Genomic DNA, 21,200 nt, shown 5'->3' on the forward strand with positions numbered 1-21,200 from the left:
ACCAACAACTGATATAGCAAAGACCTTTATATACTAAAGATCTTTGCCGGTCCGAATGACTTTACTATAAAGGGGTTCTACTAGTATCAAATGTCTGGTTGTGAAGAAAATATGAATATAGTAAAAAATGAGTGTAGATCGAATGGAATATTTTCAAACAGTTTTGAATGTCATTGCATTGCAGATTATTTTCAAATTGTTTGGGACTTAAATATATAAATAGTTTAGACTGATGGCAGATGCTTTTCTACGAACTAGGAGTGTGGGAGTATTAAAGGTTTGAAATACGAGCTGAATACGAATATAGGAAAATAATGCCTTTGAATATCGAATCGAATAACGAATATCTGATCAGTGAAAAATATGGGAAATTCAAAGATAACAATTACTGTTCATCTTGCTTATATCAGAATCCATGCAGTATTTTTAACTCTTTCGCTGTCACGAACGTATCGGTACATTTTCGCGCTTCCCCCCCTCAGTGACAACGACGTACCGGTATGTTGTCTATCGTCTGGTGCGCTTGGATAGGCTGCGCCACCTGTCAAACCTTTCTACAAGTTCAAATTTTCGGCCCGCGTTGTACTGATACATATATGCAGAAGAGTATGGACGACCGCGCCCACCCCCGCCACCTTCTTAGCCGGGAGGTGCGGTCGCTCTGCGTGCGCTACTCTGTCGCGCTGAGTGATGATGTGCTGTGCGCGTTTCGCTGTTTGTGCATGCGGTTACGAGTTCAAGTGTTGTTCTGCCATCTGCTGCAGGTTTGCAGGGTTTTATTTTTATTCTATTGGCGTGTTTGATACGACACGTCATGTTCAGGGGCTCGCGCCGTTGCCTCTCCAATAGGTCCACACATGACTCAATCGCTGCTTTCGCTCTCTCTTGCCGCGCCCTTGGCTAGCAGCAGCAAAGGAGGTTGTTTTAGCCTCTTTCTATCTCCCTCTGTCATCTTGATTTCACAACGTGCCATTTATCTCTGTTGTGCGCCACTGAAAGTGCGCCCTCCATGCGCACGGTTACTTTCGGATGGCTGACCGCGCGGGACCTTTGACTGTGGACTTGAGTGATGGCTCTTTTGATTATAAATATGAGTCGAGCTTGGATTCGATCTCTCAAAAAGTATCCAGCAGTTTTTTTCTTACGTTATCCTCTTTTATCTAATTTATAATCGGCTGATAATGGTGATGATGTTAATTAAAAACATCTGCAGAACACTTAAATGTGCATATTCTGTTGACAATGCTATTTGTAGAGCAATCATAATACAAAATAAATCGCTATGCTCGTTTCCTGATATGCTCGTTCCCTGAAATCAAGCTGACACTGGAGATGCGTCACGGCCAGAAACGCCCCTCAGCGAACGGGTTAAATAAAATTAAACTAGGGTTGCAGAGAGATGTATACATATATATTAAAAAAAAATCCAGTGACAATTTTGTGCAGGATTTTGTACACTTTTTTTTTTCTTTCTATACAGGAGGGACCTCCAGAAAACTTCGCAGAGCTGTCATATCTCAGCTGAATACAGTAAACTGTTGTTAATTCAGCCTTCAAGGAACCCCAAAAAGATGTCGGAATTAGCCAAATGCCCGAATTATTGAATGGATTTGAAAAAATTGCTGAAAAGCATTTGCATCCGAGTAATTTTATTTAATGAAGGTCTGCAGGATGCATATGAGATGAAACCAAACTGAGAATTTCATTTTTTTTTCGTTTCGTGAAGTGCTCCGTTTTGTACACACTGTGGGAAGGCCTTCTCCACAAAAGCAAGCATTGTGGCAATGTGTGCAATATGGTAAAATTCTGCCAAATTTTAAAAATTTTATTGTATATTTTGTATTTCTCGAATCTTTGGAAATTTTCTAACACCAGTTTTTTGGATATGAATATGAATCTAATGATGAACATTGTTTCTGCCCCTTATAATCTTGATTCGGCATACCTTTGGAGAACTTATAAGGCATCAAGTAATAAAGAAAAAATCATGTAGTAGTAATCTTGTTGCATGCTAGCTGACATCATGTTTACAATTCCTTGAGTGCGGTTTTGTTCAGTGAAAAAAGTCTAACAGAGAGATGTCTGCTTTAATGGTTACATGCCAAAGAGCCCACTGAATGCTGTCATGTTGGGTTCTGTGTGGCCAGACACCCCTTCACTGTTAAAGAAGTGGTATGGCAGCTGTCAGTTGTGTGACTAGAAGCCGTTGGGTAGTGCTGGTAAAAGGTAACGAGGCGACTCCTGAAACGGACACATAAGCGGCCACTTGAGCTGCAGCATGAGTGGGACCATTTCTCACTTATGCTCCACCGGCATGCATGTGCAGGCTATGCAGTGCTGCTTCAAACACAGTGGCACACAAAAGGGCTTGTGCTAGGCAGCTCTCAGGGGTGTTCTTTTTCCCATCATCCTCCTAATGGTGTGGCAGGAGGGATTGGTGCTACACTCAGAGTTGTGATCGTGGTCATTCTTGTGCGTGTGCAGGCAAGGTGTTCCCTCGGCTGCGCCGCCGCAGAGCCACCCAGGGGGAAGAGGAGGAGGAGGGGAGCACCGACTTTGTCTTCCGCGTCATGGCCTCCCTGCGGCCACACTCCCTGGGTGAGGGCCTATGTGTACAGCAACTGGTTGTACTTAGTACCCCACAGTTACACCCACTTGTTGTTTTCATTGATTCCTTAGCCCTTTCTGGCTGCTTGGTGCTTTGGGTTTTGTCTGGCTGCCTAAGAGCCACTTGTATCTTCCGAGAAGACAGGATTTGAAAATCTTCCCACCATTCAGTTCGAACTTTCCTTGCAGAAAAGGACAGTCGGCCATCATTACCAATGGCTTACCAGGTGCTTACTTCTACTTCTTACTTATCAGGCGCTAAGTACTTCTCCTGATACACTTACACTAATGCAGGCTTTATAGTAGAGTCACCCGGACCGGCAAAAATCTTGACTACATCAGGGTCTTTACTGTATCAGTTGTTGATGATGACATGGCCCTGAGGATGCTCTTTGGTAATTAAATGGCTACTTACTAAACATGTCTTGTTGCTTTATAAAAAAAGAAACAGTCCATATTACCTTCCATCCCTCTCTTATCATCTCTGTGTGTCATTTTCTTTTTTTAACTACAAGATGTTTTGTTTACATCTTGTAGAAGTACCACTTTAGCATGAATGCAACATGTCTATGAATATAACGGAGTTTGATTTGACATGGAAATAAAATCCTTGCAGGAACATGGCATCCTCTTCTGCTGTTTCTGTTATTTATAGGCAATATTTAAGAATTGCGCGTGACAGTCCAGCACAGCAAAACCGCCTCCTTGCCACTGCTGCCTCATGTTTCGTGCTACACAGTGCTGCGAAAGTTTGTCCACTTCTTCCCTTTCCGTATTTCTTGCTGCCCTTTTACTCATAATTTTTAACAGACCGTGCCACTTTGTTTCGAGGTTTATATCCAGGTTGTTTTTTTTCCTACGCACTGCATGCATTTTCTTACAGTTTCAAGGAATATGTAATGTTGATTTCTCCTCAGAGCTAGTGATCCTAGTGGTGAAGTCACTTGAAAATGCACTAAGCGTTATTGTATTTTTTTTCCTAAGAAAATTTTGCCTCGCAATCCTAGGTAGCGTGCCTGCGGTGATGCCATTTCATAGGAAATACCGTATTTACTTGAATGTAACGTGAGAGGCGACTTTGCATATTGCCCAATGGGAAAACATAAAATCACAAAAGTAATGCGAGATTAGCACTTGAAAAAGCACCTTTAATAGACATTATGGCCATTGCAGTCTAATCGAAAACGGTCATTCATTGTCGTCGTCAGAGGCCGAGTTCTCGGAAACCGAGTCTTCCTTTTCACTCTCATCCTCCCAGACAATTCAGAAGTCTTTGCGGCCAAGCTCTCAATTAAAAATCACCTCCCGCTGTTTCAGCCACCCACATAAGATAGATTAGTAATGTCTAGCCGTCGAGCTGATGCAGAATTTCCAATTTCTTCTGCTATCACAATAGCATTTTTGAGGCGAGCATTGTACCGTGCATGGCGCGTTGCCATCGTGCGAAATGCAATAACAGAAATAACCGTGCTAATCCACTTTAAAAAATACAACAAGCGCGTGATCAAGGTGACAATGTGATTCTGAGCCCATGAGCAAAAAGTGTGACGTTTCGACTTTGGATGGATAGGAATTTAGCTGATTTGGCTTCACTGGTGCCCACATTGCCAACATAACATCGTAAAACTGCGGAAACCAAAACTGAGTGGTGGCAGATTCAATATAGCTGCACCCCCGGCGCTGCTTTAGCCCAGCCGAATAGCAGTATTCGACTATAACACGAGGGTGGACGTTTAGAGCCAAAAATCATAGAAAAAAAAACCTCTTGTTACATTCGAGTAAATACGGTATGTTGCCGCGGCCAAACACACTTTACTATAACTATTGATTCTTTGTACTTTCTATTGAATGTCTTGGTTTTTCTGTTTTTTCTTTCTTTTTTTTCGCTGCTACAGGCACCGTTTTGACTATTACCCGCAATTCCCGAGAGTTTATTCTTTGTCCATGTTCAGTTTTGTGTTTTGTGAGCTGATAACAAAGCTTTGTCTTACAATAATTTATTTTTCAATAGCGCTGTGTGCCATATCCCCAGATCCTGTGTATGAAAATTGTACATACTGAGGTTAAATTTACTGTATAATTATTTTGTGTGTTGTGGTTGTTTTCTTTGTTTTAGTTTTGAGAGGACAGGACTTAGATGCTGCATGTAACACCTTTTGCCTATCCTGTCCAGGTTTGTTTACTTACTGTATAGAAACCAAATTTCACTTTGCTCATTTCAGGGTGAATGGAGGTCCCTGGGATCCATAGCAAACATTGGCGTAACAGTTGCGTCTCATTCGATCATTAAATTACCCGGTTGTAGCAATGCCTGTTTTTCATTTCTTGGTCTTTCTTTGGTTCCGAGAGGTCTTTTTTCATTAGGAACGGTCTCCTTGTGTTCAGATAGAGGTACCCGATTCATTATTTTCTCTTCAAGAGCAGAAACGTCCAGGCTGGCTAAACGTGCTGATCCTTGCCATCTCCTCCTGTCAGATGGTCTGATAAGGTGATGAGTGAACTTGCTTGGGCACATAAATAGTTCAGATAGTGCAGCTTAACTTGTTTGAACAATTACATAAATCCTCGTCAGTGTGTTTTTAAAAGAATGGAGGAGAAAAAATCCAAAAACATGCTTGTTCAGACCAGCTAATTATTTAACAGTTCAGTGAGGTATACAGGCATATCTTGGCCATAATTCAGTCCAGATATGGAATGCCTTTAGTGCATAATAAACTTGGCAGTGCATCCAGCTCATAGAGAACAAAGGCGCCAGGACTTGCATGCTAGATTAGAATGCTTCATCCCCACGCTCGAATCGCTGCACAAGATCAAGGCAGATGATTTCCACATTGTTCTTGTTTGTCATGTTGCGTTCTCACCCCTTGCCAATTCTTTTTTAAGCACATCCTCATGGTCCTTGTTTGCTCAGTCTTTCTGCCACCACGCATTTTGACTCCACTGCATTTCTCCTCTTTATGTCATGTTTGCAGGTTTGCACGCAGTAGAACAGAGCCCTACTATGGAAGTGCTCGAGTTTTGAAGGCACAGTAGCATTGCTAGCGCTGCCTCGTGGCAGTCAAAAAAGCTTACTGGCTAGTACAATGCTGGCTGTGCCTATGCTGCAGCATGTATTTCGCAGACTTTCTACCTCGACTCGGGCTCTTTGCCACTCCTTCAAGAGTGTGAAAACACTCGTCATATCTCACGGACAGTGTTGTTAGCTGGCTGTAGCCTAAAAATTAAAATGAAGTGCTGCACTAGCGTTCCGGCAAAATGTTCAAAGCATGCGACATGTGTCTTGCCATGTACCACTTCATCTCGAAGCCATCACCGTCACTAGTATTGCTATTACACAACCGTCATAACTGCAAGGCACCAAAGGAACAAAATCAATGTTTAGTGTGACACAATGTAGCGCCTAGTTTTTGGGAATGATCAGTGTGGTCTGAAATATATGTAGGAATGTAGTTAGTAGCCAGTTCTTAAGGAGCAGGTTGTTATGGTAGATTTTATGAAACAGGTGTAGGTGAGAACTTCTTCTAAGGGGGGGATGTGTTGCGTCTTGCTTCTTGTTTTTTGTAACACACTGCAGTGGAGCATTGCAGTTTATTCATGCTCAAAATCCACCAGTACTCAACTTCATCACACTGCACCACGAGATGCAATCAGATCTTAAATTTATCTTGATTAATTGGTGCCATGCTCCACTGCTTCCACATTGTTGCAGATTGTTGTACAGACACCGCCTGAATGCCGCGTACAGCAACAACCAGTGCGACAGTTTTGTGCATTCATGGCCACAGTCTCAGGCATTTAGTTATGAATCATTGAGTAAAAGCCCACGTTGGCTAGTGGCCAGTGTGCCACAAAACGAAGCGACACAAATTTAAACCTGCGTTTAGATTAGGCGACAACACGAGCATGCTGGGCGAGCAACTCAAACGCAGTACAAATCCAGTGAGTGTTGTCCGCTAACATGGCCTTTGCCTTACTCTGCACTACTGTACTCGTATGTTGTGTGTAAATGAGCACACTGCACCCTTCGGCAGTGTTTCAGTGCCCCAGTATAAGCATCATAAATCATGCGGGAAAGCAGCAAGCTGTGGCTCTGCTGGCATCACCTTAAAAAATCAGGCAGTAAAGCCTTGTTGATACGGTTTTTTAAAATAATGCTGGGAAAAATGTATTGTCCAGGAGAACTTATTATCCGAGCTGAAAGAATTAATTTCTGAATGAGGTACAAAGGCATTTAGAATTGAGAATTTCACTGCAAGTGTATATATTAGCATTTATAGATGTGAAATATGCACAACTCCTCTTTTTAGCTCGCAGAATTCAGTCCATATTTCCATGTCCTAAGCATGGAAAAGACTTTCTTAGAAGGAATGAGGAGTCGGGATCGCTTTCTTGGTTTTTTTCCAGATGCTTCGCCCCCTTACACCAGTGACATGTGGAGAGGCTTACAGCCGCCGCGCTTCTGCTCATGCCCTTCTCATAAGAGCCTCCACCCAGACACACACTTTTGCCACTGAGAATTTGAAAAAAAGAAAAGAAAAAGCATTCATTTGTGCGTCCCTTCATTTCGCGTTGTTGCTGTCGCATTCACCGCAAATTTCTTGGCAGTACGCCAAAATGCTGCGCAGTGATAACATCACATCACGGCGTGTTTACCTTTTCACATTAGCTGTAGCTAGCGGGATAAAGAAAAAGGGGGGGGGGGGGGGGGTGCCAGTGCTGGTCCAGTTGTGCTGGCCTCGTTTTCACTTTGGGGCTGCCTTCATCCAATGCCACATTTCACATTAGCTGTAGCTAGCGGGATAAAGAAGAAGGGGGGGGGGGGGGGGGGGGGGGCGTGCCAGTGCTGGTCCAGTTGTGCTGGCCTCGTTTTCACTTTGGGGCTGCCTTCATCCAATGCCACATAATCACTCGAATGCGTGATAGTACAAACGCTTTTTGAACCGAACCGTGCTAAAAGCCGGCGTCAAGATTGGGACTGACCGCGAGCTTTCGTTGATGACTCATAGGTTTTGGACATGCGCAGCCTCTAACTATGCCTCCCTATCACGGAGGCCTTTATTTGGCCATATACTGGGTGCCAGGCCGCCCAGACGTGGCGGCGTGTAGTTCAAAGTATCCGTAACCAAACCCGCTCTTGTTCGAATTACCTTTATGGAGCTTGACCAGACCAAGTATTGTAGTTTGAATTATTAAGGTTCAAATTGGCGAGCTTTCACGGTACTTGTAGTCACCAAATGGTGCATCCCTATACCCCTAAGGCACCGCAAAAAAAGCCATTGCGTTTCTTCTCATGAAATCAAGTTTTCGCGGGAACGGGCACCTCAAATTTTGGATTGTTGGCTTTTTTTTGATGCTTCGCCATGTTACACCTATGCACTGCAGGTAAGCAACTATGGCGGGGGAGTGCTGCTGATCATTGTTTCATGTCACGAGTGCTGGTTACGTTGTGTCCGGTTGATCGAAAATGCATTATATGACCATAATTTGTTAAAATTTTGAACGTAGCAACCGGGAAGTTGTGTTTTTCGGGAACGTATTAACCGGGAGAAAAATAGTGCAACTCTGTGGGAGATGTTTTACTGCCCGCAATTTTGAGCATATGGAACGGGAAATCATATGAACTGGGACCGTATCGGTGTGGATATACTGTATAAGCATTAAGTGGAGTACGATTGCAGCTGTGCAGCAGATACAGGACCTTGGGTTCAATCTCACGCAAGCTAATAAAAACAGAAGATAACAGCGCGGGCGGGAAAGCAAGAATGTAGAGTGCAACTGTACTATATGTTGCTTGGGCGGTCGACTATTTACGGCCCCCCGATTAGCGGTGGTGCCCCTCATGTTCACGTTTGTCCCTGAACCAGACTTCGGCGGGAGTTTTATGACCATTATGAGTATTGAAGGACTCTGAGGAGACCTATGCTTATTGCGTTTTTATGTATTTACACCCTTCAGCTAAGTTGCATGTAAAGATTTCGTAGAGCTCTACTTGGCATGAAACTCATCTGGTTGTCAACAGGCAACACTCCGAGACCTAGCCTTCAATTTCTTCACGTTCTATGCTGCCTGTCTTTAGTTTATTTATTCTGTGTTTCATATTGTTACAACGCTCAAACCATTTTCAGCACATTCATCATCATCATCAGCCTGACTATACTCACTGCAGGGCGAAGGCCTCTCCTATATTTCTCCACTTCACCCGGTTCTGTTCTAGCTGCATCCACTTGACCCCTGCGAACTTCTTAATCTCATCCACCCACTTAGCTTTCTGCCGCCCCCTGCTACGCTTTCCTTCTCTTGGAATCCAGTTTCTTACTCTAAGCGACTATCGGTTATCCTCTCTTCGCACTACATGTCCTGCCCATGCCCATTTCTTCTTGTTAATTTCCACTAGAATGTCGGTAACTTGAGTTATTTCTCTGACCCACTTTGCACGCTTTCTATCTCTTAATGTAATGAGATTGGCAGTAGGGAAAAACAGTCAGACGTTCCACCAGTGACAAAGGACGAGGTCAAGAAAGCACTAGAAACTATGAAAAGGGGGAAATCAGCTGGAGAGGATCAGATAACTACAGATTTGCTGAAGGACGGGGGGGATGTCATGCTAGAAAAACTGGCCACCCTGTATACGCAATGCCTGGTGTCATCGAAGGTACCGGAACCATGGAAGAATGCGAACATTATCCTCATTCATAAGAAAGGCGACTCTAAGGACCTTTAAAATTACAGACCAATCAGCTTACTGTCTCTTACATATATGGTATTTACTAAGGTAGTCGCTAATAGAATCAGGCAACCTTAGACTGCAATCAAGCAAAGGATCAAGCAGGTTTTCGGAAACGGTACTCTACTATCAATCATATCCATACCATCAATCAGGTGATAGAAAATTGCTCGGAATATAACCAGCCCTTATACATAGCATTCATTGATTACGAAAAAGCGTTTGACTCAGTTGAAGCCTCGGCGGTGATGCAGGCATTGCGAAATCAGGGGGTAGACGAGCCGTACGTGAAAGTGCTGGGAGATATATATAGTGGCTGCACAGCAACCATAGTTCTGCATAAAGAAAGTAACAAAATTCCCATAAAGAAAGGTGTTAGGCAAGGAGACACAATCTCCCCAGTACTATTCACAGCTTGTTTAGAGGAAGTATTCAGAGACTTGGAATGGGAGCAGTTAGGGATAGGGGTAGATGGAGAACACCTCAGTAATCTGCGATTTGCTGATGACATTGCCTTGCTAAATAACTCGGGGGATGAACTGCAAATAAGGATTGATCACCTAGACAGGGAAAGTAGAAAGGTAGGCTTAAGAATCAATATGCAGAAGACTATGGTAATGTTCAACAGCCTCGGGAAGGAACAGCAGTTTACGTTAGGTAGCGAAGCACTCGAAGTAGTAGGCAAATATGTCTACTTAGGACAGGTCGTAACCAGCACAATAAATTCATTGTAATCCGCTGTAATAGAAATGAAAGCTGGGGGTCCATACCGTTTGCATGCATTCCGATGCAGGCCGCAGATTTGTACTACCTAGTAGACATGGGCACTTTTTAACACCATTTTAGTGGTAAGGTGCAACTGAAGTCCTAATTTGTCTCCCAGAGATGATTTTTTTGTGTATAGGCATTTTTAACAAAAATTTGTTTATTTAGTTATTTACCCACAGCAGCAAGCGGCATTGCAGTGGGGGAGGGTATACATAAAAAACAGATAAGCATGTGTGGTTGCGGTGACCTACTCCCCACAAATCCCATGAAATGACATCGCGAAAGGTGTGCGACTCAGGATCACGCGGCAAATATTTGATTTTTTGAAGAAAATAACGATAAATGGTGTTGTTTTTTCATTTTATGCTTGCGAGCTATGAGGAGAAGCTAGCTTTATGAGGGCCCTGAAGCCATGAGGCAAAGTATGTGACACATAGGGGAAAAAAAATGTAAAGCTGGCTATGAATGTAGGAAAAAAAGGGCACGGTCCCTTGAGAAAGTAAAAAAGGACAAAAGTGCTGCGAGAGGTAAGGAATAATAAAAACAGCTAGATGTTCGCAGCACTGTACAATGCAAAACACAAGGCAGCGGTGGCTAGTAGTGGAAATCTGGCATATGTGATTTTGTCACAATTGACTGTCGTGCCCATTTTTCATCTATTGCCCTTTGAATGACGGAAACAGCAGAAGATAATGCCATGTTCATGCAAGGCTTTATGTTTCACATGAATTCAAACTGGCATTGTATTTGTGGCCGCGCTGTATTCATAGTAGAGTGATACTTTCACAGTATTTAAGTATCTTCAGGGCTATCTCTAACGAGCGGCCAATATCTAAAAACCATCATACAGAAAAGATTTTTGTCTTTGGCATGCCGGGTAATGGGACACAGTCAACACAGAGCAGCGTTATGTCGTCTTGTCCCATTATCCTGTATGCTATTTTGCTAAGCTAAGAACCATGTGCCAGCTGGCCCCTACTTTCTGCGTTGAAAGGTTTTTGCGAGTCTGAGTGTCTTCAGTGTAGAGGTGCTCTACTTATTTTGTTTATGGGTGCTGAGTTGTTTCTTGGGTTTTTCCTTGTTCCTTCCATGCTGCGGACAATAAAACCGGTGATTGCTGTTTTGTGACCGAGGGTTGCCTCTGAGCTATGTCAGTCCTTCACAGGTTCTTCTTGCCAGCTGATGCAACTGCATTGATCATGGCCACCTACAGGCCAGCGGAAACCATTTTGAATTTTCCACTGATGCTGCTGATCTTGGTCTTGTGAAACCAGCAGGCCATCAATACCATCAAGCTCACCAAACACAGTGCTAGATGGTCAAACCACATGACCAAACTTGGCCAAAAAAGAAAAAGAGAAACAAAAAGAGAAAGAAAAGCACAGTGTGCTTACAGCAAGCAATGTGCAGCAAGGAGCCAGTTCTGTTTTGCTACATCCAGTGGGTGTTGAGCATCGTTGCAAAGTGATGTATGCAGTGCAAAAGGGCGCTTAGTTTATCCCTTTGTAACAAAATTTTACGATGAGTCATATGAGCACTGTGGAGGCTTGGATGGGCTATACATAGTTGTTTCAGGGGTGTAAACATCATCTGTTTTGTTACATAAAGGTGCGAGTGCACTTTGGAAGAAGCCAGCAGTCACGCAAACTGAGGAAATGAAAGGGTGGGCATGGTTGTCTGTGCTTCCACCATTAAGCTCAATCTTAACGCAACAGCATTAAGGGCTTCTGTTTGCAGCTCTCCTTGCGGACATGCCCTTTGCAACTCACCTAATCACCAATCCTTTTATTTATGCCTCGATTATCTCACACATACTGTCGTAAGCTACCAAAATCCAAAGGACCGTATGTCCTCATAGGCATATAGAGGCCCTGCTGATGTCGTGTCTGACTTAAGATCCAAGGGTGGTTCTGTTGTAATCTCACCCTCTCAACTCAATGGAACTGCCGGAGGTGGCAGCTGTTGCTAACTTGACCGTATCTCTTGGCAGCATGCAACCAATCAGTCTGTGCTCATGCGTGTCACTTGTCGGAGGTATGCCAGTGATTTTTCACTCGAACGCCAACACCGATACACTTCTCTGGCTTTTGAGCTTTCCAGGGACTCTTTACTCCTTTGATATGTGCATTTTAGTGTTTTTTGGGGTGCTCAATAAGAACAGTACCGACAGGAAGGAAAGAACGTGGACTTGCAGGCCTTAAGTTGCAGGACTCAAACTCAAGTTTTGGCATCCTAGTGGAGATTAACTGGGTGATAACAGTGGGACAAGTGGGTAGGATCTGAGATGTGCAAGTGTGCTCTGGTTAGATGCAAGGACTGGTAGGGGTGGCCTCGAGATGTATGTCTGTGTTGGCTAATGCAGAGGATCTGCTGGAAGGGGGCAGTGGCAGCGCAGGGGCCAGCGGAGGAGCCACTCCACGAACAACGAGTCGCCTGCTCGAGGCACGCTCGTCTTCCTCGCGCTCCAGCGAGTCGCCCCCGCCCGAGGAGGAGCTCACCCGGGGGCAACAAGGGTGAGGGACACAAGGGGCAACTCCTGCTTTTCTTAGTGATTGTCTCACTCTTTGTGGGTATATGAATGACAGCCCTGCAGCAAGTCGCCCAAGCATGGCCGAGAAACATAAACTTGGTACTTTCCCACCGCTTGATTCAAACTTATGCCATCCACACTGAGAAGCAGTGGTTGCTGCTATTTTCAACTTAAAGGGGATGTAGCAGAGAAAATTCACTGTTGACGCATAGACCACCTTACCTTGGTTTTGCCTGGCTCCATTTTGAGTGAGGGTGGTCTCTCTGTCATTACAAGCCAACTTAAATTTCTCCTCAATGTCCCTTACAAGTACGTGCAGGGGGACCAGGTATCATACCGTGGCTAAACTTGGTCGATTTTTGTCTACTTTCAGGCCAAAAATAAGGGGAAGGTCCGACTCAAGTTTCACAAAGAGAAAGCCACTACCCTCCGGCGCCGCCATGCCGGTCATGGCGCCATTTAGGCTATACCCACTCTTCCATGGTTCTATTTGGTTTCAGTTTCTGTCCCCGTTTTGGACGCACGCAGCCTGTAACTACGCCGCTCTTTCTCAGAGGGTTTTTTTTTTGTTGCGAGCTGTGCGCCAAGCCGCCCACACCTGACGGTACGTAGTTCGAATTAATTCGTTACATAACCGACTCGCGTTCGAATTATGTAGTGGGCTTTTTTATACACAGTTCTCTGTGAAGCTTGGCCGGACCAAGTAGTGTAGTTCGAATTATCCGAAAATTTGAATGATCGAGGTTCGAATTAACTAGCTTTCTTTGTATCCTAAAGCTATGTGCTGTTGAGCATGTGTCTGATTAGGATCACAATCCAGTGTTGCATCATACCCTTAAGGCAGAGCTGAAAGGTCCCCCGAATTTTTTTACACCCTCTCATGGTCCATTGCTGCAGTTCACAGAAGGGCGTTGCTATCAAGAAGGTTAAACAGAACTTCTGGAGTGAGGGTCCCCCATAGATGCCAGTGCAAGTGGGTGAAGTGAGTGGTGGCCATATTTGCAAGGGGCAAAAAGCATGCGGTGCTTGTGCATGTTTTGCAAATACTTGTGTGTGTGTACACTTGAAGGAATCATAACGAAATGATCTGGTGAAAATCGTTTAGTGGGAATGCAATTTTTATTTATGTTTCACATGCCTTGTTTTATGTCGCAACTAGATTCAAACCAGAGTGGGGTATAGCAATGCTGATTTCTCGGCAGTTTTACTCCCCATGACAAAAACTTTTGTAAAATCTTCAGGCACATGCCAAATAGTCTAGAGCCACATATGGAAGTTTGGTATGAAATGGCCCTTCGACAGTGCATTGTTTTTGCCCTTTGCAAGATGATGGTTTCACATTTAATGCACTGCTTCCATTCCAGAAGTCCTGTATAGCCTTCTTGGTTGCCACCATGTGAATGAACAAAGTGGGGTGGGCAGGTAGGATTCATGTATAAACAGTGCATGTTCATGGACTAGTGGAAGATGGACTTTGTGCCTTGCAGTCCCCTCCCCTCAACCATAGAAGTTGGCCACGAGAAGGCTTAAAAGGGTTTCCCTTCGTCTTCTCCTTTCCAGTTAATGCTAAAGAAGGAACAAGTCTGCACGGGACTATCGATTCACTTCTAAACTGCATGCGCGATGGCACCCTCCTCAAAAAATTTCACTTCCTTTTTCGTTAAAACAACGGTAGGCTTGCTTACACATGACTGCCTTTCCATGTGTAGCATTTGTGGTGTCTGTGTTCTTCCTTGGTCCCTGTCTAAAAGCACTAGAACTATGTCTGTTGAATCTAAACATCAACGTGCCCAACTTTCTGCGTTTAAGTTTAACTTTCTGTTTAATTACTCGTTCCTTCCGAACGCCATTGTTGAATTTAATAACCTGAACCCCCACATTTTTCATAATACCAGCTCAGCGGAGGCTTTCGAGAAAAAACTAGAATTGTATTTCTTGTAGTAATGTGCGTGCCTTTCTTCGGTATTTTCTCTTTATTTCCCACCCTGTAACAGCCCGTAAGGGCTTACAGTATTGCAAATAAATAAATAAATAAATAAATAAATAAATAAAATAAATACCTGGTGGCATATCTCTGCGCAGGCAATCGTTGCGGCTATTGTGCGACACCATGAAGAAGCAGATCATCTCGAGGGCCTTTTATGGATGTGAGTAGCACCACTGGTCTTTTTTATACTACAGTCGAACCCGGTTATATCGAACCCGGATATATCGAATTTTGGTTATCGAACTCACGGAATATCCCCTTGAAACTCCCATGTAAAAGTATAGGAAAGCCGCGTCATATATCGAACTCAATTTCACCGGTCGTTCGATATATCGAACTCCGCACCACGCACTGGAAAGTGTGCCTTCCCCAAAGACGATCGCATCACCCTTGGCCGTTTGCCACGTGACGTTTTCAAGCCACGCGCGGAAGGAATGAGAGGGGACAGTTCTGGACAGCGCCGCACCCATTCCCCAAAAGCGCGCGCATCTGCAGTTATCGTTTCCCGCGCGCCAACACATGATGTTTGCAAGCCATGTGCGTGGGTCTGCCCATTCTTTTGCCGAGCTCTCTCCTTCAGCACGTGCTACGCATGCGCCAAGCCAGCTCAGCCCGTTCTCAGACAGACGTCGGACGCTTTCTCCAGCGTGTGTTGCGAACCCTCTGCGCGCGGCGGCTGACGTGGCTATGGCGCCTGCGGACGTTAAGAAGCGACAGCTCTCTCTTTTTTTCTTTTTTCTTTCTTTTTTTTTTTTTTGCGAGAGTCATCCTTTATTATCGTTGTGCTGTACGTGCGACGTAGCGTAAGATATGGCGGCTGCGGACGTTAAGAAGCGGCAGGCTTTTTTTTTTGGTGGGAGCCGTTTATCTTTGCATGTATGAATCAACGGAAACACGCGGTCTGCTGCTGCGATTATGACGCCCGCCCCAAGCGCGGCGTAATAAATCGAACCAGGCTTGTGCAATCAAGCCATCACGGGCACTCTGCCAAGTTCGCTCCCGGTCACCGGAGGAGCTATAAAAAGATAAACGTGCCCTGACGTTATCGCTGCGCAGCATCTTGGCACGCTGCCAAGAAATGAGCTGTGGATGCGACGCCCGAAACGGAGTGACGCGCGCCATCCACATGCAAGCGAAAATGCTCGCGATTTCTGCCGCAGCGACACAGAAACCTTGTATTGAGCTGTCGCGGTGGCTCGAGCGGCAAGAGGGACGCAGCTCCAACAAGTTTGAAATTTTTCGCTGCCGCTCGTCGCTGGGATCGCTCAATCGCTTAGATGTGAGCGAGCTGGTCTTAACGCAGTTTTTTTTTTTTTTTTTCAAATTCTCGGGTGCAAAAGTGGAGGGTGCGTTCATTATGCGAGTGGGTTGATTACATGATACATGCGGTGTCGTTTTTTGGCATCGTAAGTGCCGTCACAAGCCGATTTTTGTATATCGAATTATCGATATATTGAACTATTTCGCGATCCCCTTCGAGTTCGATATATCCGGGTTCGACTGTATCACTGCAGACAAGTACTGAAGGGCAGCTGTGTGATGACCGAGACTACATTACATCATTTGCATACTAGTGAAATGTGAAACTTGATTCCAGTGCTTGAATGCTAATTCTTGGTTCATCCCATAATTGTGGTACAATCGCAGCCATTAGTAGTAGTAAGCTGTAGCTCCGTTTTAACAAGGTGTACTGGAAGGACTGCTGTATGGTGTGGAAGGAGGGGGAACTGAGAGTGTAGTGAAGGACCCTCGTGTTCTTTGTGGAGGTGCTCCTTGGGAGATTGCATCCATGGATGCCTCAGCTTTGCTTCACTTCATTTGTTTTACGAGGGATCACATTGCATTGCACATACTAGCAGCCTGTACCACTGCACAGCCAGCCATCGTTGACATTTTATTTAGGGTCTGCGCGCTTTTACGTGCACGTCAGGGACAGAAGCCAAGGCACCTTATGGCAGCCATTGGCGAAGGTTGAGAATCACTGGTGTAAGCTGTGCTCGGGACAATGGACAAGTGTCGGCCTGTGTCCGTTGAAACAAGGTCCTGTCTTACTTGGTCTCTTATGGTTGAGAGTGGTATTGTGATACCTTATTTCACCAGACAGGCAAGATGCTTTTAAAGTGTACGGAGCAGCCTTCTGGTGAAATTGAGAGGTCATTTTTCCTTCCCAAGGAAGGCCAAGTGCCTGCAGTTTTCACCAATGATGAATTGCACCTCTAAAAAAGCTGACACGGGTTGTCTTGAGAGAAGTGGTTCTTGGAATTGAACGGCGGCGCAACACGGAAATGGACACAGACAAGAAGGGGACACCACATGTGTGTCCCCTTCCGTGTTGCGCCGCCATTCAATTCCATCATGCACCAACTCGCCCCCCAGGCCGTTATTCTGAAGTGGTTCTTGTTGGGGATGACGAAAGGGGAATCGGCGCATTCAACTATCTCTTCAGGGATGAGGGATCACCGCCGTTGCGCCGAATGGGTGGATGACTGGAATAGTGGCAAGGTAGGAATGTAAAGGGCAAGAGGATCCGGTGAGCCTTGAGCGTCGGGATAAGCGTGAGGTATTGAGACGGGATCACTGAAGGTCGGCCCACTGTTGGATGGGCGGACAATAGGAGAGTGACGCCCGGAGGAGCGGAGCTGGGGGAGGGGTCCAGAGATTCGAACCGATGCAGGCACAAGGACCCGCAAAGAGAGAGTCACTCAGGGAGATGCCGGTCACTCTGGGAGGGCCACTGAGGTCACTGTCACGGTCTGGGCACAACACTCGGAGGCACAGTGGCTCGAGTGAGCACAAACACGACACAGCCACTGAGCACAGTACTGAGTCACATCATGGGCACAACGTGCGAAGGAACAGTCAGTGAAGTCACACTTTGGGCACAGCGAATGAAGACATAGTCAGGGAGGGCACTGTTTTATTTGTGTCTATATGTGAGAAAGAGCGAGGGTTGGTGGATATAAATATGCTCCCATCAGTTAAAATTTCTTTAATTGCAGTGTACACAGTCTTTCACCTTTGGATACCACCACCAAACCGAGCTCACTGCTTAATGTAACGAATTGTTATGCACACTGCATGCAGTGGCTCTGTTGGTTTACTGTGACCAGCATATATAGTTGCACATTGTAGCAGCCATGGTGGTGATCTTCACTATGGTCGGCTCTGCTTTTGCAACCTCACTTCCAGGGTTCATCAGCAGTTGCACTCCACTCATCATTGGCCTCTTTTTTGTTCATTTGTTATTGTGGAATAACGGAGATGACACGCAGAGAACAAGAGAAGGGACAATGCCTCGAGGAGGTAGAGAGACTAAAAAAGAACAGTTGCATAGTTCTTGGCAAGACTTTTCACAACAAATTATACTTAAGGAAAAGAAAAAGAATTGGCTGCAGTTTGCCATGCCCCTGTAACGCAAAGTTATTTTGCTGCAGCAATTTTGCAGTGGGGAATCTTAGCCTTTTTTTCTTCTTTCTTCATTTCTTCTATTGTGGTTGTCTCAGTGTTGCTTTGTGCAGTGTTCAATATTGCGGCTCTACTTTTAATGCGAGCAGCGTCGCTTTTATGTCAGTGCTGTGGCAGTTAATGTATTGGCCTGGTTGCAAGTAGGCACAAGCACACGATGCGCAGATGGTGCAATCTCTAGTTTGTGCCACTACAGGGTGCCAAAAATACACGAAGGAGTGCTTGGTGTCGCGCCACCCATCTCTCATCCTTGCATGCCGCTTTCATGCTACGCCTCCAATGGAAATGCCAGTGCTGCAGAACCAGGAAACGTGCCTAAATGTTTGTGTACTTGCTTAAAATTCACTAGATGTGTTCTGAGGATGCTTTGCTACCATTACCATTGATTGCCTTCCAAGCAGTGCAGACTGTTGAACCATTTGATGAGCAGGCATTTCATGGAAGACTTTGTGCAAAGCTGGACAGGGCTAAAGGCACAAGCACATGGAAGAGCACATACTTGCAAACTGCAAGTTTTTCTCACAAATGAGAGGCACACAGACAAGTTCAAACTTGCAAGTTTGTGCTTGTCTGTGTGTTTTAGTCTTGTCCTTTTTTGTGCAGTGTTTCCCATAAAAATACCTATTGGAGGCCAGCTCTAGTGCTTTCCTTTGTTACGGTTGTGAACTGAATCTGAACAGCAGTGCCGCTGCAGTGTGATGGGTGAATGTGAATGCTTCTGGCTACCTGGACCTTTTTGGGATCCCTCTGTGTGAGTGTCATGCCAAATGCTTGCAGGGCTGGCGCACTGCCGGCATCTGCGGACGGTGCGCACTCACCTGTCGGGGCTGGTGCACTCCACCATCGTATCAGGAGAAGGTGCTGAGGGGGGCTTGACGCAGGATGTCTGGCTGCACCTGTCTGCGTCGGGACACTTGGAGGACCCCCAGGAGCTGCACCGGCTTGTCTACTTTGGCGGCATTGAGCATACTGTGCGCCCACAGGTAGGGACACACGCCACTTCCGAATGGAGCTTTATTGGCCCGAATAACTAATTCACATTAAAAACATTACTTTATTCACCAAACAAATGAAAGAACTCATCAATCTGTTTCTGCATCAATCTCCTCATTCTCAGCCACTCTCCTTTCTGGTGTGGCGGCGACGCCTAGGAAAAGCGTATAACGGTCTGAGCGGTGTGATGTTCAAAGAGAAAAAGGTGCGGGACACCGGCAAACTAATTCAGGCGGAGCCTTGCTGCTGTCATGTGACTTTACGTTTGCGCATTTTTTTTTTTTTCTCCTGTGTGGAAAAAGAAAGCGGCAGTGGTGACTTCCTCCGTCGGAGCCTTGGAAGTCATTTGGTGCGTGCATTGACTTAAAAAGAAAGAGGCAAAGCTGTCTTGTGAGCTCTAAGAACCGTCTGGAGTTAGAGCGTGTTTTCATCTCAGATTCAGTAACAGTATAAACACCGCACCAAGGCAAATTGATGCGAATATAGCAAGCCAGTTTAAAGTGTAAAAGGAATGTGCACTTTATTAATATTATTCATGGCAACCAGCAACATCGAAAAAATTTAGGAACATAAAGAACTTTCTCGTCAATACAGGAATAGTTCACCGCAGTTTGCAAAATTGATTTTTATGCAGCCTTTCAAAAATCAAGCTAACAACACCAACTGAAACAATATTTCATGCAAAGCTCTTTTGGAGGTCGTGTTTAGTTGGGACACCCGGTGTCACGGCTGCTTGATGGAAGCGCACTGGGTGCGGCCTGCTGTGGTCGCACCGCCGTCAATGGGCAAGCGCGTCTTTGGGGAGTTTACAGTTATGCCCGCTATTTCTGCTGAGGGTGCCACTGTTCGGGGACAGGTTGCCGCCGGGGTCGCTGGCTCTGAGCGTACGGTTTGCTTCCTTTCTGGACACGTTCGCCTTGCGTCTGCATGGTCAACGCAAACTTTTTGTGTGTGCATGTGCAAGCACGTTAATGTTGAGACGGGACGCGTTTGTTTTTTAAGATGAAAGCCGTTCTAGACTCATGGAATGAAAATCTGTGCGCAGAAGCTGTGCCTGTGATTTGTGCTTCGCATCTGGGCACTGGTGTGTCAGTCGCAAAAAGCGGACATGCAAGGAGGAAGATAAGGAATGAAAATGATTGACGGTGATAGGTAGGCAATAAAAGCTATAAATAGACATTGACAGAGGTAATGACTAATGCTAATGACTAATAAAGATTAATAATAACTAAAATGATCTGTAATGATCAGTATGCCAAACTACAACATCTAATGGGTGCAATTGATTAGCAATGAGTAAAAATGCTTACTGATGTGTGTTGATGACTATAATAGGTAGGCATGACTGATCATTACGGCTAATGAGTACGCAATGACCAATATATCAAACGATGACTTGTAATGACCACTACAGATTCTAAATGAGTAACCTGCTTATTATGAGTGGTAAGGACTACAATGACTACGCAGGCAGACTCATCATGACTGGGAAATGACCAATGTATCAAAAGGTGACTTGAAATGGCTGCAACTGTGGCAAACGATGAGAGGCAAACGATAGGAGAAGGGTAGGCTTTCACCGTCCTCTACTTAAGAGACATCTAAGAGACCTTCTAATTTTATCTGCTGAGCTCACTTCAGGCAAAGGCAGCAGCGAGGAGTGGAAATGCACTCACTTTCTCTGGAATGAAAGCGGCTCTGAGGTTAAAAAGTCCAGATGCTGAAGCATAATCCCCTACCAGCTGCCTTTGAATCTGTTACAAGGGGCAGCAGATTGGACTTGTTGGTGATTAATTATAGGTTAACAGCGCGAACAACGGGACAGGAACACAGGAGAAGGAGACAGCACAACCACTCTAGTTATGCCGTCCTCTTTTTCTGTGTTCCTGTCACGTTACCTATTTAGTTACCAGGTAGCTGGCCAGTGAAGTAGGATTTTTAATGATGTGTTGTGAAGCAGACGAACACGATGAGGTAGCACCAGAAGCTTTTCTCGCAGGTTATGTTGCAAGGACATGTGAGAAAAAGGTACGAAGGTTTTTTTTTTATATAAGCATACAATTTGTTCTAAATTTAGCCGCTAGTCTGAGTGGCCTTGCAAGCAAAGGAGCCTGGGCATACAACAT

The 21,200-nt window shown here is 45.1% G+C and overlaps 1 protein-coding gene across 4 annotated transcripts in view; it reads left to right on the forward strand.

Annotated features, from left to right (window-relative positions):
• LOC146194364 (small G protein signaling modulator 1-like) overlaps positions 1-21,200 on the forward strand; it is a 164,881-nt gene that overhangs the window by 61,815 nt on the left and 81,866 nt on the right. For all 4 annotated transcript variants that reach the window (XR_014705876.1, XM_084597375.1, XM_084597378.1 and 1 more), the window contains exons 10-13: positions 2,485-2,598; positions 12,462-12,612; positions 14,712-14,776; positions 18,859-19,064. Coding sequence is in view for 3 of the 4 variants with exons in the window: in XM_084597375.1 (XP_084453501.1) it covers positions 2,485-2,598; positions 12,462-12,612; positions 14,712-14,776; positions 18,859-19,064 (536 nt within the window). In the remaining variant the exon portion in view is untranslated. The remainder of the gene's footprint in view (positions 1-2,484; positions 2,599-12,461; positions 12,613-14,711; positions 14,777-18,858; positions 19,065-21,200) is intronic.

The sequence above is a fragment of the Amblyomma maculatum genome, chromosome 3 (genome assembly GCF_055883805.1).
Source record: "Amblyomma maculatum isolate TAMU_Amacu chromosome 3, ASM5588380v1, whole genome shotgun sequence".
NCBI lineage: Eukaryota > Metazoa > Arthropoda > Arachnida > Ixodida > Ixodidae > Amblyomma > Amblyomma maculatum.